The sequence below is a fragment of the Megalops cyprinoides genome, chromosome 5 (genome assembly GCF_013368585.1).
Source record: "Megalops cyprinoides isolate fMegCyp1 chromosome 5, fMegCyp1.pri, whole genome shotgun sequence".
Taxonomy (NCBI): domain Eukaryota; kingdom Metazoa; phylum Chordata; class Actinopteri; order Elopiformes; family Megalopidae; genus Megalops; species Megalops cyprinoides.
Window position 1 is genome coordinate 16843047 of NC_050587.1, and position 16554 is coordinate 16859600.

At 42.4% G+C, this 16554-nt stretch overlaps 1 protein-coding gene across 4 annotated transcripts in view; it reads right to left on the minus strand.

The window, feature by feature from the left end:
- Positions 1-3821: 3821 nt before the first annotated feature.
- The window catches only part of apc (APC regulator of WNT signaling pathway), a 43251-nt gene continuing 30518 nt past the window's right edge, over positions 3822-16554 (minus strand). For 3 of the 4 annotated variants that reach the window (XM_036528292.1, XM_036528291.1, XM_036528295.1), the window contains 11 exons: positions 15706-15819; positions 14925-15008; positions 13983-14090; positions 13332-13430; positions 12638-13016; positions 12380-12475; positions 11882-12021; positions 11715-11792; positions 11396-11512; positions 11023-11237; positions 3822-10772 (listed from right to left, as the gene is read on the minus strand). In XM_036528292.1, the coding sequence (XP_036384185.1) occupies positions 4328-10772; positions 11023-11237; positions 11396-11512; positions 11715-11792; positions 11882-12021; positions 12380-12475; positions 12638-13016; positions 13332-13430; positions 13983-14090; positions 14925-15008; positions 15706-15819 (7875 nt within the window). In that variant the 3' untranslated portion in view covers positions 3822-4327. The remainder of the gene's footprint in view (positions 10773-11022; positions 11238-11395; positions 11513-11714; positions 11793-11881; positions 12022-12379; positions 12476-12637; positions 13017-13331; positions 13431-13982; positions 14091-14924; positions 15009-15705; positions 15820-16554) is intronic. The other variant, XM_036528293.1, reaches the window with a different exon arrangement.

A 16554-nucleotide genomic window follows, 5' to 3' on the forward strand; every position in this document is an offset into this window, starting at 1 on the left:
ATCTTTTTTAGTTATTCTAGTTCATTTCGTTTTGCCAATGTTTGTCTTGTTAATAAAGTCGTTTTATTAATTACATTGTTGCCTCGTCTGTATTTTGTGTCGACAAACCGGACTCTAACAGACCTGAAGGACCTCATTTTCATAAATTTGATACTCAGTGTGCCATTTAACTGTCTTTGCCAAATGACCCCTGCCTCTCACGGGATAGCAATATTCACTACATAGACTGTGCCTTCTCTGAGGATAAGCATGTTCCCTACAGTGGGAAAATTTTAAGTAGGCAGGCTTTTATCCAAATCAACTCACAAGTGAGGCAGAGTACAACAAAAGCAAAAAGTCATATAAAGAATCAACAATATTAAAACCACTGCATGACCAAGTTTCAATAGTTAGCCAAACAAGGTAAACGCTATCTGGTAGAGATGCGGGTGGATTAAACCATTATATTTTAATTTTTTAAGTAAAACAAAATTTAAGACGGAAGAAATAGCTTGTGTGGTTGTGGTAGTGTTTCAGGTGATCAGGTGAGTGCGGAAGAGCTGTGTTTTCAGATGTTTCTTGAAGATAGTGAGGGACTCGGCAAAACGGATGAAGTGTGGAAATTCATTCCACCATCAGGGGACAACGGCAGAGAAAGTTCTGGATAGTGAGTTCACAAGGCTAATAAAGTACCTGCTGAAAGCTGACAATGTGTGGGCCTGGAGCAGCTCTAACTGACCACAAATAACATGCTGCTGGAAAATGAAAGTCAAGGTCTATGTGAACCACATCATTCAGCACTTACCTGCCTCAGAGGGGAGGTTTACACAGTCGGAGTGCACAAGATCTGGCTAACTTAAGCAAGCCGTTAAAAGACCTAGTTTGGTCACTGTGTCTGCACAGGAAATTATGTAAGCTCAGCCTCAACAATATTGGCAGCATTGACAGGATCTGCCAGTTGTAGATAGGCTGTTGTTTAAATGTATAAATTGTTAAGCATTTCCTCCTACATGGAAGCTAAGATCACAAAGACCATGGATGTCATATGTGATTGATTGACTACATCACCAGGGCATAAGAGAGCATCTGGTGGCCAGTTGGAAACTGTGACACTTGTGCAAAAGAAGCCCAGAACACGCTCAAACCCCTGCCGATGATACCATTAGCATCACAACCCTAGTGTCAGGGCTCAGAAGATCTTTTCCAGCAGAACAGTTCAATGTATATTCTAGAGGTGGATAATTTTTCATGCTACTACATTGAGGTGGCCAACTTTCTACCATGACAGAGTATGTAATGGAGAAGATGAAGCCTATCTTCACACATGATGGAGTCCAGGACAGTGCTCACAGAAACAGAATTCAATTTTCAGCAACTAAATTTGCTCAATATGTAAGAGTATGACTTCATGCATGTGATCAACAGCACCTGAATATCTTCAAAGTAACAGAGAGGCAGAAAGAGCCTTTTGAACAGTGGAATCTGCTGTAGGAGGGGGGAGACCCACACAAGGCTGTCATTGCCTATAGCTACGTCTCTGATAAAAGGCGCATCACCTGTACAACTATTGATGGGTTACAGTATTGCCTGCGAGTTCAGAACCGCTACAACCGGCCTAGCCTGACCTCAAAGCCTTTGAAAGGAGGGATCATGAGATGAAAATACAATCATCCTGGTTAAACAACAGACACATTCCTTGGATTCCAAGCTGCATAATTATGTCACTTGGATATTAAGTATGTGCAACTTGAAGATGATTTGTGGTTGACATTTGCACAATTTGATGCATGTTTCAGTGGCTGTCCAGTCACTTCTCCCCAGAAAAAATGTATTCACTTAGTATTTGGTAAAACTAGTTGCTGGCTTGTCTTACTACCCTAAAGAGAATTTGTGGGACATATTATTGTACTTACCGTAAGGAGGAGAAATTGTGTCAATTATTTAATGATGTCATTTTTGCATTCAACAAGTTTTAAGAAATGATTGAGCTACTAAATTGTTTATTGAAGTTTTCATTTTTTTCAACTGACTTATGTGGCGGCCAAATACTAGACCATACCCACACTAATATTGGCAACACTCAAGGGACTGAAATTTTACCTACTGTATTGGACTATGAAGCAGATAACCGATTAAGGTTAGCCAACTAGCCAGCTGCTTGGCAAGCCTCATACGCCACAGAATGAGATATAATCAAGGAGGCTGCAAATTGCAATATCATAAGACACATTTTTTCGACTTGTACAACACTGGTTGCAAGTCAAAGCTCACAAACAGGGATATAGTACAGTATAGTGTGTAGTATTATGCATCCTTTGTATAGTGCTGGATAGGTACAAGTTGCAGTGGAAGACAACAGGCATAACTGCAGATGGTGCAACTTCCATGACTGCTGGCAGAAAGAGACTCAAATCATGTGAGCCAGAAGGTCCACGAGTATGGGAGTGAGATTGCTAGGTATCAATTCATTGTGCATTAACAGCAGTTATGCGTGAGGTCCAATGGACTGAAAAACGTGATGAAAGGTGTTGTGATTATCACTTCTATGTGTTCAAAGCCCGCAACCAGTTTCAGAAAATGCTTGGACAAGATACAGGGTATTGCAATACAAGGATGAATTTTACTGCCAAGAAGTAGGGCGGCTGAGTTTTTTTTTTAATCTACGCTGCCAGATAAGAGAACTTTGATGCATGTAAGGGGGGAGGGGGGCAATACCAAAAATTTGTTGAGCGAGACCTCTGTCCTAGCTTTTTTGGTGGCCATCACAAGCATGCTCAAACACTTAACCTTGAAACTGAAAGGGAAGAATAATCTCATCAATCAGCTGTCTGACAGCATCAAGGCATTCCAACTGAATGACATCTAGCAAAAATTTAACTATTTTAAAAATATTTTAAGATTTTAAAGATAACTGATTGCAGTAATGTAGTTAAACAGTATGCAATCATTTTGCACTGTCATAATTACTTCTGAGGAAGCTGTCCTGTGTGGCAATATTTTTGAACAAATTATTTATGCGCAACACCCTGCTGTAATAGATCAGTATAAACAAGCATGACAGTTATACAAAATAGTAAGAACTGTCATGCATGTTTTCATTTCTAAATGGTTAGCTTAGTAACAAGATTGTATATTTTCGCCAAAGGCTCAGTGGTGAGATTCCATTTTTTGCCCCCAAAGCTTAAAATCTTAGGCACTATTATATAAAGAAACCAAAAGCATTTACATTACAACTCATCCTGGTAAACAATTCTACTAAATCACCATTAGCCATTGTTTTACACCAAAAATTTTAGTGTTTATTATCCCACTTTACTGTTTTTAATTTGCAACACTTTCTTAAATATCCATCCACTTTATTGCATGAAAAAAATCCACATGTGAACTTAGTAACTGACATACTGTATTTTTGGCAAAACAAGACTTTTCTTCTGATCATGTGCTAAAACAAATGATTAAAATGAAAAAGGAAGATTACTTTTTAAATTAGACCAACACCAATGCCTACATTAATTTCTTAAAAAATTCATTTAGTCCTTCTGAGAGTGATGTTCCATCAAAAGACCAGCCATCTCACCCCGGGTAACAGAATATACAACAGGTTAACAGCATAGCAAAGGATCCATCTACTTTCCAATAAAATCTATTTCCAAGGTAAAATAATTCCATCCAAGGTTACAGTTCCTTACTTTGAGCACACACAAAATAGTGTAAACTGTTTACACTACAGCTACCTATACATCATGTGACCACAGAAATTCTCAATGTTACTTCAGGAAAGAAACCATCAGATTCATGCAAAGAGCTAAAGGGGAAGGCCTACAATTTATTTGCAGTAATAAAAATTGTTTTATTTGTATGGTCTAATATTGATTTACCGCTTTAAAAATCAAATTCATTAGTACTTAGGTACAAGTGTTATAGTATCCCACATTTGTAATTTAAGTGATTATCTTTATCAAGTCATCCAAGACACATGATCACAAGAGGGATTTAAATTAAATACATACAAAATCAAAAGTCTGTACAGTACAAATACGCTTACAATAGCCTTCAAACAGGTCTCCTTCTGATAATCAAGTGTGCCAGCCACAGCCTACCAGCAAAGATACTGTGCCTTAAATAAGGCTTCAACAACAGCAACCCTCAAAAAGGAAAAAAAAAAAAAAAAAAAACTATGCTATTTACATGTTTGTGTTCTCATCAACAGTCAACAAAGCAGTTGTAACAAAGTGTACATTAGTGATCATATCCTTAATTATTCTTTAAAACAAAATTGCAATTTGTGATCTTGAAAATCATCTGGATATGAGACAATCCAGAAAGGCATATTGATCCAAATGCTGCTTTAAACAGAAGTCACAATGTATGATCCGCTAGGTTCAGCATTTTCACCTTTGGAGTCTCTCTTCTTTGTGCTGCTGGTCACTGGTGTTGGGATTTGAGATGGACGGGCAGTGGTGCCATCAGCACTGCTTTTTCTGGGGCTTGGGTTGTAATTGAATGGGGTCACTCTTGCAGCAACAGCACCACTAGGAGAGCTGTGCTTACTGGAATTTGAGGAACTGAAAGGTGTGCGTTCAGCAACTGGAATTTCATGAGTCTCTGTTGCACTCAAATTGCTGGAAGTTGGCTTAACATCAGCTCCTTTCTTTTCAGTAGCTTCACTCCTGAGCAAATTCAAATTGTTCTCAGAAACAAGTGTTCGAACAGCTGCATTCTCATTCACTGTAGGTTGTTTTTGCTGCTTTTCATTTGGATCTGGATCTGAAATGGGTACTTTGTCAGACACACTATCAATGACTGGGGGTGTTTTGCCTGTTGGAGATTTTCCAGACCGGGGGTTGTTTATAGGACAGTCCTCTATTCTTACCCACACATCCTCAGTCTTGGACACCGCAGGAACCATTTGGTGGAGCACTGATTTTGAATCCACATCACTGGACGAATCCTGCAGTTCATTAGTCATTAAATGTGAAATTTCATTCTCTTTCATTTTCCTCCATGTGCCTTTTAAAGGAGGATGTCCATCCTTACTTTGTGCGGTCCTTTGCGTGGGACTCAAAGTTTGCCTCTCATCTTCACTTCTTGCTTTTTCACTTGACTCAGAAGAAGCTGAAAGGATGGAGGAGGAGCTCCCTGTCCTCTTCCAGGTGCTTACTCTTGGCAAAGAGGAAGAATGTTTGCTGTGTTCACGCTTCCATGTTCCCGACCTGTTAACTGGGAGTCTGGAAGGGCTCTCAGAATGTGAACGTGCAATTTCATGTCTTCTAAGGGATCTCCCATCACCATTTTCGGAAGAGTTCTGACCGTGTGGGGACTTCCTCCAACAGCTACCTTGGCAGGGCAAAGTTAATGACATATCTGGTAAAGACGGACTTGACACTGGTGTTTGTGATTGGGATCGGCTGGGAGATGCAGGCCTAGAGGAAGGAGACAAAGATTCTAATGAGGCAGACTCCTCCAATTTTCTCTTAAGTGTTGGACTAGGGGCTTCTTTAATAAAAGTTGATTGACGAACTAGGACAGGTTTCTCTGATCTATCAGACTCACTTCCACTAGACTTCGTGGAAGACATCCTAGACAATTCAGCCTTTTTTGAAGAACCAGTGGCTCCCGGTAGATTCATTCCTTTTGAAGCAGATTCACTCCTTGGAATCCCGCTAGTACTTCTCGGCAAACCACTTTGCTTAGGTGGAGTCTGCTGACCCAAGTGTCTCCCTGGGGAGGTATACGCCATTCTTCCAGATCCTGATGACTTACTTGAGGGTGTGCTTGGTGATGATGTGCGGGGTATCTGAGATAACTTGTTGGATGGACTAATGCCGCTTCTTCCAGGTGAAATAGAGGTACGACCTGGAGACTGCATAGGTCTGGTTAAAGGCTGCTGAGTAGGTCTAGAAGGTGTGGAATCTCGTGAGCCTGACCTAGAGGAGGCCTTGCTTGACCCACCTTGTGAACTTGGTTGCCTGCTGGAAGGACTAGGATCTGATTTAACAGGTGCCTTCATGCTACGTGGTGAATTGCTAGAGTTCTGCCCTTGCGAAGATATTTTTGAGGCAGCTCCTCTTGGTGGTGTCTTCTTTTGAACTGGACTTGTGCTAGGGGAACTACTTCTTACCCCAGGAATGTGAATCATTGTTCTTCCACGGGAGATTGCTGGAGCTGAGGTTTGCCTCTGCTGAGAAGACACATTCTCAAGGTTTGTACGTGGCTTCCCAGTTATTAGACTTTTATAAACTTTCTTACCCCCTTTAAGGCTTTTAGCTTCTTCCTCTTTCTTTTTTGACTCTAAAGTGCTCTTTTCCCCTGGTTTCAATATTCTGGGGCCTTTGTTGGAAGCAGGGGCTTTTTCTTCTTGATCTGGAGTTAGATGAAATGGTGATCCAATTGAAATACCAGACTTCAGGGAGAGGATTGAATCTGAATCAGAAGAGGCTTGTCTAGAAAGACTAGCAGCTGCCTGATGCAAGCTACTCACTATTGAATTGGCACCCTCTTGAATAGCCTTCCAATCAAAAGATTCAGAATCTGGAGAAAGAGCCTGCTCTGAAATAGGACTGTGTGCATCTGTGAGATCAAGTATTAGATCAGGCTCTTCGGCTAAAATGCCACCCATACCTTTACCATCGCTCATTCCATGGTCATCTCGTTTGTTTCTAAGTGGTTGTTTCTTCTTTTTTGGCATGGCAGAGCTGATACATTCTTGCAAAAGATCATCTTCAGAATCAATACTAAGAGAACTAAGTGAACTGTTTCTTGAAAAACAAACAGGGGTATCTTCAACATGAAAAGCTTTTGGTGCATACCCAGAGGCTTGAGGCCTAGATTCTTCTGCTTGACTTGCATTTCCTTTCTGATGGGTGTCTTTGTTGTTATTTTCTTGGTCAATATCACTCAGTGAACTAAGAGATGAATTTCGAGAAAAACACACTGGTGTATCTTCAATAGAAAAGTTCTGCTTCTCATCAGGGACTGGCCCTGTGCTTTCTTTGGATGTTTGTGGAAAAGTTGCTTGCTTTTGCAGAGGTTTCTGAGGAGCCATCTGAAACATGCGCGTATTATTTGCAGGCACGTGGCTGATGGGCTGCTGACTAGCACTATTTGTTGAAGATTTCCTCTGCTCTTTTTCTTTTCGGAGTTCAGCTTTTTCTTTTGAGAAATCAAGATCGTCATCTTCAAAGTCTAAGGAGCTTAAGGAATCATTACGTGAGAAACAATACGGAGTGCCCTCAATTGGTGTGTAATGATGTGGCGAATCAAAAGCAAAGCCTGGGCGCACCCTCTCATCCATATTTGAAGGCTTATCTGCAACATCTCTGGAGGCAATTTTTTGTTCCTGTTTTTTGGTATCCTTGTGTTTATCGGGATATGAAGCCCCTGGAGCAAAACCACTTGAAGGTTCTGGCCGTTTTATCATCCTTGCTCTGTACTCACTGCTTTGAGGCATTGGCTTTACAGGGGACGTGGGTTTCTTCTTTTCCATTTCTTGTTGTACTAAACTACCTGGTGATGTAGTTGGGTGCTGCGCCTGATCAATAATTTTCTTCACCCTAAAGGGCTTGTGAGTTTTACCTTTCGGCATTGCAGAACTGATGCACTCAGCAAGAATATCATCCCCTTCATTTTTATCATCCCCAACAGACGTTCGGTCAGTCAGACTTTTGCTTACATCTTTGCCCTCTGTGCTTTTTCTCTCTGGTAGAGCTCCTCTCTCCTCTCTCCTTTGGATGGAGGATTCTGCACCAGGTGCAGAGCTCTCCACATTTGCTAACTCATTAGGGGGAGAATCAATAGTAAGATCACTGAGAGATGTTGCAGTGGAAAAATTGATGGGGGTTCCCTCAACACAATAAATTCTTGGCATGTCTTCCCCATGGGTGAAGCTCACATGCTTCTGTTGCTGCCCTCGGTTTTGTGAAGGAAGTAATTTATATACAGGAAGCTGACTAGGTTTACGTGCTGCTGGTGGAGGTATTCTTGAAGTGGCTGAGGGTGACTGCTTTTTGGGTTTTCTTGAGGACTTAGTTGGCATAGCTGAGTTTATGCAGGCTTCTAAAATCTCAATATCATCATCATCAGAATCATCCAATATGTCTTTTTCTGGTTCACACGATACCTTGGGCACTTCTTGGCTCTTGATTTCTTTAGTGTCATCTTTCTCAGGCTCACCCTCATTACCATGGTCATCTTCATGAACAGGAGGCATAATCTGAAGTTCAACATCTTTTGGAATAAATGGTTCATCAAGACTAAGTGCACTCAGACTCGAAGCACAAGAGAATCCATCGGGAGTACTTTCTGTTGCAAAATGCAACAATGTGTCATTGTCTGGAAGTACTTGGACTTTCTGGACTGCAGAATTCACAGCTGCATGTCTTGGAGCCAAATCCCTTTTTTCAGCATGAGGAGGCACTTTCATTTTATGCTTCATTTGGGCTGGATGTGGAGGTGGAGTTTTGCTTCGACTCGGAGGCATTGTTTGCCCTGGACTGTCAGGAAGATCACTTGGACTAATAATTCCACTCACCATGCCACTGCATGGTTCACTCTGTACTGAACTGGCTATGGAGTGACTTTCAAAACTATCAAGGGAGCTCACTGAAGTGCACCTGCTGAACATGAGTGGTGTCTCTTGCACATAATGTTCAGGTGGACTTTTAGGAGTCTGCGCCCCACTTTTGGATGGCGATTTGGCACCAGATGAAAATTCAACTGCTTTATGTCTTGATCCATCTGAAATTGACCCATGGTTTCTCTGAGGCTTCATTCGGATGTACTGTGAAGTTGTCTGGCTCTCAGCTGTGCGTTGATCTGCACCTAAAGTACCAGTGGGCTCTTTATCAGCAATTGGCAAAGTTGGGTAGTTGCTTGCAGTATTTATAGCCTGGTCGTGGCCTTCAATTTCATCTTCAGATGACAAAGATGACAGGGAGCTACCTCGGGAAAAACAGATTGGTGTGTCCTCAACACAATATGTTTGTAGTGTTTCTTGATTAATGGAAGGAGCCTTGCATGTTGAAGACTTTTGGAGTACACGAGTTGGCCCAGATCGTGCTTGGGATGAAGATGGGTGAAGCTGCTTTTGCCTGTTGGAGGTCTTTAGTGATGTTACAGAGGCTGTCGCACCATCCTGGGTTAGGTGATCTTTTGCTGAGTTCTGAGAGGTGGATGACTGTGCATGGCTGAACATAGCCTTTTGGGAGGCGGTATCAGAATATTTCAAGCTATAATCAATTGGTTGTTCCACATGGTGTTCTTCATTGTATTTCATGCTGTAATTTGTTGGCTGGTCCTCATCATGTTGTTGCTCTTCTGAGTACCGCTCACTGTAATTGGTTGGCTTGTCATCACCATAATCATCAACTGAGCACATGGTCTGGCTGGTCTTTTTATTGGTTCCATGAGTGGAACTGCCTCTACTTTGCTCCGAGCTATTGGAGCTCCTTGATCGGAATCCTCCTGAATGTTCAGGCTGCACAAATCTGGACTGATATTTCTTATGCTTTTCCTCGCTGTCACTATTTTCTGTGTATCTTGGATATCCAGGGCTTTGAGATCGTGCAGCTTTCTGATCTGGCCTTTTGATGTCATCCTCAAGATGTTTAGGTCTCGCCCACCTTTCATTTTGACTGGGACTTTGCCGGCCTGAGTTAAGCTGTTCATCAGAGTACTTCAAGCTGTAATTTATAGGTGTGTCTAGATCTCCATCATCATCTTCCATATGATTAGCACTGTGTATCTTGTGGGCAAGATCAGCAGGATATTTTCGATAAATGCAACATTTCCCCTCATCTTCAGAGTAAGAGTCAACTGAAGGTTTCATTTGACCCCTTTTACCATAGCCATCACTGCTGCTAACACTGTTCAGGCTGTCATTAGATGCCCTGTATTCCATTTTTGGCATGGGGCAGTTTCTGCTCGAGTGCTCTGGCTTGTTAAAGCTGTACACATTTGAATGACCATGTATGGCAGGTGTACGCCTGATGCCACTTACTTCATCTTGCACGCAATGCATGTCCTGTGTATTTCCGGCACTTCTGTCATCTTGGCCTATGTGCATGCTTTGCACTTCTTCCATTACTTTAGCAATCTGTGCAGCGGCTGATATCTGCATCCCAATCCTTTTGGAGGAGTCATCTGAGGGGTGGAAGCTACCAGGTACCCCACCTCTCCTTTCTCTGTCAAGGCTTCGATCCTTCTCAGTCCTGGAACTTTCTGAATTCCCTCTGCTTTCTCTGGATGAGCTGGACAGCACTGGAGTGTTCATGTAAGGGGAAAGTACAGTAATGTTGCTAGAATTAAAACCCTCTGCCCTACAGACACTGTCATCATTGCGACGGGAGTCCAGGACATACTCATTGTACAAGGTTTGCTTGTGTCGTGGTTTGCTCCTGTGAGAGGCTTTTGGGCTCAAATTGTCAATGTTATCAAATGTCTCTGAAAGATGCTGTGCATCCAATTCCTCAATTAAAGCTTTTTGTTTTCTGACATGGAGAGATGGCAAGCTGGATCCTGGGGACATGATGTTTGCATCCTTGTATTTAGCAGGTCTGTTAGCCATGAGGTTCCTTAAAGCAGCTGCACTGCCCATTGCAATCATTTTGTGCTTGGAGTGAATAAGGTTCTTCAACATGCTAACAGCCCCCATGTCCCACAAGGTTTCCTGGTCCTTTGCATTTCGAGCTGAAAGGTTCCAGAGAGTTCCACATGCATTGCTGACTATTGTCAAGCTGTGCGACTTCAGATGCTGAAGGAGTGTCTGGAGGCAATTGTTTTCCCTCAATATTTGCCTGGAAAACAAATGAAAAAAAATACACAGGTGAATAAATACTCTGAACAAAGCTGGTTTAATTTTTAACCATATTCTCGTGATGGAATCTATCATTTCAAATGTAAGTATTTCTGATTACTATTTAATTGAATATAATCCATGGAATAGACTGCTACATTTCAATAATAAAGGTCCATAACCTGCACTGTTCCAATAAATCCTATCAATGTAGTATTACAATCAGGATGCGGAAAAAAAGGAAAACATGCCTGTGATCTTCATTTGTTGCGATGAGACTGGACACATTTCGCAAGATGCCTCCTCCGCTTTCAATAATAGCCAGGGTGTTAGTTTGGCTCCGGTATGTTAGAGTGCCGACCAAGAATGCCAACGCTCCATCTACTGCACATATATCAGCTTTGTTTTCAGTGCAGTGTGCTGACAAGTTCCATAGGGCACTAAGAACACTTTTCAGGGTTGATTCCTATGGGGGGGACAAAATGTTAAATAAATCATACCATCCCACCTTTCCATCTATAAAAATCATGTTTGTTATAAAAATTATCTTAAGACTTGAAGGAAAATTGATGGAAAATGATTTTTTTTACTTTCAAGCTTCTGAAATGACTTAACGAGTCTCACCTTCTTGACGTCCAGGGCACATTCCATGAGTGCCTTCACACTCCCCACCTCACGCAGGGTCTTCTTGCTGTTTACATCAGCACGCCAGGACAAGTTCCTCAGAACACTTGCAATTACCTGCAGAAATCAAATAATATGTTTCTGATTTTGTTTACATGTATTACAGAGCAAACACAGGAAGCTACAACATATACTGTATGATATGTTGTGTAACCCATTTATGTATTATGTACTTTTCTGTCTTTCTCTTTTAAAATTTTTTGATTTGACTGAACAAAGACTAGCAGTATGTGCTCAACATTAATGAAAAGTACCTTACCTGCTGCAAATCTTCGCTATCTGATTTCAGCTGGGCCACCATTGCCCTCATACAGCCTTTCATGGAACACAAGGTGGACTGTGTATTTAAGAGACAGAGGCAGAGTTAAAACAGAACTGCAAATCTGTGTCAGCTATAGAATACTCTAGTGTTTAAAAGTTACTCACCTTGTTGGCCACATCCCCAAATGTGAGGTTAGTAAGGGCCATTCCAGCATATCTTCTCAGAGTTACACTGTAGTGATCACTAGTTAGTCCATATATCTCGCAATCAACCTGCAGCAATTCCCCTATAGCCTGCAAACCCCCTAAAAGGAATGTATTAGAATATTAGGTTTAAACAATGCATCATTGTTTTAAATATGGATTTGTTAATGTATCATCACATGACTGAAGATCAGGGCATCACTTTCCATTTCATTAGTAAAGTTGACTGGTTCCAGATTGCTTCATTTTAAAATCAGAAATACTGCAGAAATCAATGCTTTCATTTGAAAGAAAGCTTCTTCTTTTTCTAAAATAAGCCATGGTTAAACATGCAACCATACTGTAGTCCTTCTGACTGAAGGTCATCCACAAATGACTCAAAGAAATTCAGCTTGAACATAAACTGTAACAGCAAGGTCTAAAAACAACTAGAATTTGGATTTTAATATGAACGCTTACCTAACTCATTCATGGCATGCCTGTGCTCCTCGTCAAAAGACAGCTTCATAAGCACACATACAGCAGGACATATCTGATGCTCCACAGGGGATGGCACTGCAGTCAAGGGAAAAGCAATCTAATGGGTCAAGTCAACCCTTCCAATTCTAACCACAAAAACACTGTGCCACTCTTAACACTGACTGAAAAACATTTTTCACGCTCTGTAATTAGACACCTGAAAAACACCCATCAATTCCACATGAAAGGGGCACGTACTCGGGTTTTTGTCTTGGTCCACGCCCCGCTCATGGGTCTCCTGCCACTCCCAGCATGTCTCGCAGTAAGCCCGGATCTGCTCCAGCAGGTGCAGCACGCGGATCTCCCTGCGCCCGCGCTTGTCGTCAGGCTGCGAGTGGATGATGTTGTGGAGGGCAGCGCTGGCTCTGGCCCGGGCTTCCTTGCTGCCCCGCGAGTTTCCCAGGAGCACAGAGTCCTTGTCGTTGCCGTGGAGCAGCTGTATGAGCAGAGGCAGGCAGCCGGACTGGCGCATGGCGATGCAGCTGTCCTGGGAGCTGGACATTGCCAGCAGGGTGCGGGACATGTCGTCTTTGTCGTGAGTTCCCAACATGGACAGAAGCGAATACACCATCTCCACCTTGTGGGGCAAACACAAAACACTCTGGCATCATGTAGTCATCAACTGTCAAAGGTGGGCTATAGTGCACAAAGGAATCAAACAAAAATGGTTTACCGTTTTGTTAAACCTACTGTCATTCCTCATCAGTCCTTCAGAAAGTATGTTTTGTGGTGCCAAATGCATTGTGCTAATTATTTCTGCTTCCTACTTCAGTTAGCAAGCATGCAATTTTGAGAGGATGTTTGTAAAAGTGACTACACAAGGACAGCCACAGCAATATTACAAGAACACTATTAGTAAGAATGTTATGTAATCTATGGAATCTTCGGTTACCTTGGTACCCAGGTGACTTGTCAGTCTGCGTGGGACAGAGTAACTACTACCACAGCTCATATCACTGGATACCTCATGGTCCACTCGAGCACTTGAACCCTGGCAAGAAAATAAATGCGTGAGAAAGTGAGAAAGATTTAATGCATGTCAACCCAATGAGGTTAGTGCCTCCTATTGTTTGATATCAGATGAGTGTCTGCATTTTTCCAGTTTTTTTTTTTTTTTTTTTTATAAATTTTTATAATTGTTAAATGTTTGGCTATGGCACAGATCATATTTACCTTATACTCAACTGCCTGGTGAATAAGAAAAAATAATTTAAAAAGAACAGGGCACTCCTTGGGTGATTCATCCAAGCTTCTCTTGTAAAATGATTTTACTTGAGAAAAACACCACACCAAAATCCTGATTTACAGTATCCATGAGGGAGAAGAAAGCCCCGCAAAGCACCAACCATCCATCACTCAGGTCACAGGTCCCTCATCTGTCACTTTGAGAGTCGTGCTCAGACAAGCAGCCCGGGAGATGGGGAACAGTGGCAGAATGAGGTCAGCTCAGCTGTGAGGCTGCCCCGCAGCTCCGAGCTGTGTGTCGCTGAGTCGCGTAGTCGTGCGGATCCGTAGGGGGGAGAGACGATGTGTCGGTTCCTACCTGACCGCACACCGGGGTAGCCATGCCAGTGTCGCCAGATGCCTGTCCACCCTCGCTTGGTCGCTCGCAATCAAGGGAAGCCGCCTCATTCTTGCTCTGTGATGTCTTCTGGAGGAAGAGGGAGACAAGAATGGCAGGGCTTTTAGAAAGAAGATTCGTCAGGCTGCGGGAACAGCAGAAGCATCAGACACTATCCGTGACCTAAATAAGCTACGGCTCATCCTGGGGGTTTAGTGAAAGCCCAAGATGGGGGGGGGGGGGGGGGGGGGGGGTGAATTAAATGTGTCCCATGAGCTTTTTTCTTTCCACACACGGCCAGAATCTCTCTCTCACACACACACACACTTACACACCAGCAGAATTCCCTTTAAAATGTTGGCAAATGTACCTGCATAATTGTTTTGCAGAGAAATTAGTTAACTATGCAAGCACTTGGGTGCTTTGGTAATTTAGAAAGGATTCAAATAATCGCCATGTACAAGGGCAACACTTTAAGGGCCCAATATGTGAACTCTTAGTGCCCACAACTGGGAATGCTGGAAAACCTGGTTTCTACCAAACACGCCAATGTGAGGGCCACAATGTGGGCTTGGTTTTTCATTGTTTGGTACACAGGGACAATGGAAAAAAAAAAATGGCAAAAAAGCCAATGTGGTGGAGAGCAGAACTTCTAAATCTAGACCATAGAACTGCTAATTATCTTGGTCATCAACATACTGAGAAGCACCATGGTTCTGTCTGACAACATTTCATAGCAGTTCTACCCTGCACAGATGAAAAGAATGGATGCTTCCATTATTTTTCTAAACACCACATTAGCTGAATATAATTTACTTCAGAGTGTGAACAAAATATTTCCCTATGCAATGACTTTTGTGCAGTGAGCAGCTCCACTTATCTGGATCTTGTTGGGAGAATGTTCACCTTTGTAGAGCAAAATACCTCTGAATCGGCCGGCTGGGACTGTAAGTGCTGACGGATCCGAAGCATGTCCTTCTCAATCTGCTGAATCCGTGCCACTCTTGCCTGCAAGGCAAGTTTCAACAGAGAAAATTAAATTACGTACCTCCATATCTGAATCCGTAGAACTGACCACTCATCCTTGAACACAAAGATAAGGGATGACTCAGATAGCTTCCCTGGAAAAAGCTACTGTTTTGTGAATCTATTTTTGTGGCTTTAATAAGCAGAGGTTGACACAGGAAATGACAAGACTGTTTGTTCTTGCTCCTTTGGGGCACAGACTAGACTTGTTTATGTAATCCACATCCAAATCTCTGAACTCCCCAAGTAAGTCTGAGAGGGAAGTCACTCAAGCTTGGCTTTTTTATTCGTCGCTTACTTTGTCCCACTTTCATCACCCGCTCTCTGACACTGTCTAGCCAATAAAGCTTAGAGGAAATGCATTCAAGACCTGAGCTGAACTGGATCCTGCCTCATGAGCCGTTTGTGTCAATGGTGCTGGGATTTAGCCTGCAGCAGAACTTCGTCTCCACAGTGCGTTGGGGTAGGCCACAGTTTGAGACATCCCACTTGAGACAACTCAGACGGTCATCAGTCCTTACCATAACCTTTCCAAGAACAATCAAATTCAATAACTCTGCTGTTTGAAAAACTGCTGCACGTTCCTCATCTTAAAGATGTCCCTAACGTAAGTCAGATGGACCGCAACGCTGCAATCACGACGCCCCAAAAACAGGATCCAGAATGACCCCAGTCTGACCTGCGCTCTTTTCTCCATGTCCTGGCAGGTGCCCAGCTGCTCCTCCATGGCGGCTCTGATCTGCCGCGCCTCGTACTCCAGCTGCCTGCGCGTCATGTCCGTCTGCAGAGAGAACTAAGCGGCAGTGGAGTGTGAGGGCCGCTGTTTGAAGCCGCAGTATTGTTTTAGATCAATCTTCTAGACACTAGATGGATCTTCCACACATTAGCTGCCGATACTGGATCATATAACCTGAAACTGCTGTTATTTTTTTTAAATAACATCACAGCAGTTCAAGGCACACCTGACGGTCAGCCTTTTCAATATGTTCAAAGCCAGTATCATTTCAATTGTGCAATAATGAAGATATGAAAAGATAGCTCTATCTCTGGAATGAGCACGTGCATTCACAGTGCCATTTTCGGCACAGGAAGCATTTCATTGAGCCTTCTACTTTTGACAGAATAGCAACAAGAGGTACTACTTGATTTGCTGTCGGTCTTGTTAGTTTGTGGCAAGTCTTTGCACAAACGGTTGACTGCTCTTTGATACCAGCCAATTCACAATTTGGACTCAAGCTGGCATTAACTTGAAAACATGATTCAACTATAAGCAAAACCATAAACGTATCCTCTTACCTATTAAGTACTATTTTACTGGCACAGAAATGCAGTGATTTTACACATCATGTCAATAACTACCTCAACATTAGGTTTCTTCACACTGATTTGCAGCAATTGAGATATGAATGTTCCACTTCATTACGCTGCCATTTTAAATGACACTACTACAACACTCCAACTACGGCCCCTCTGTAGGCCATAGACATTGTCAAATATAAAAAGAATGCAAATAAACTTCCAATTTAAT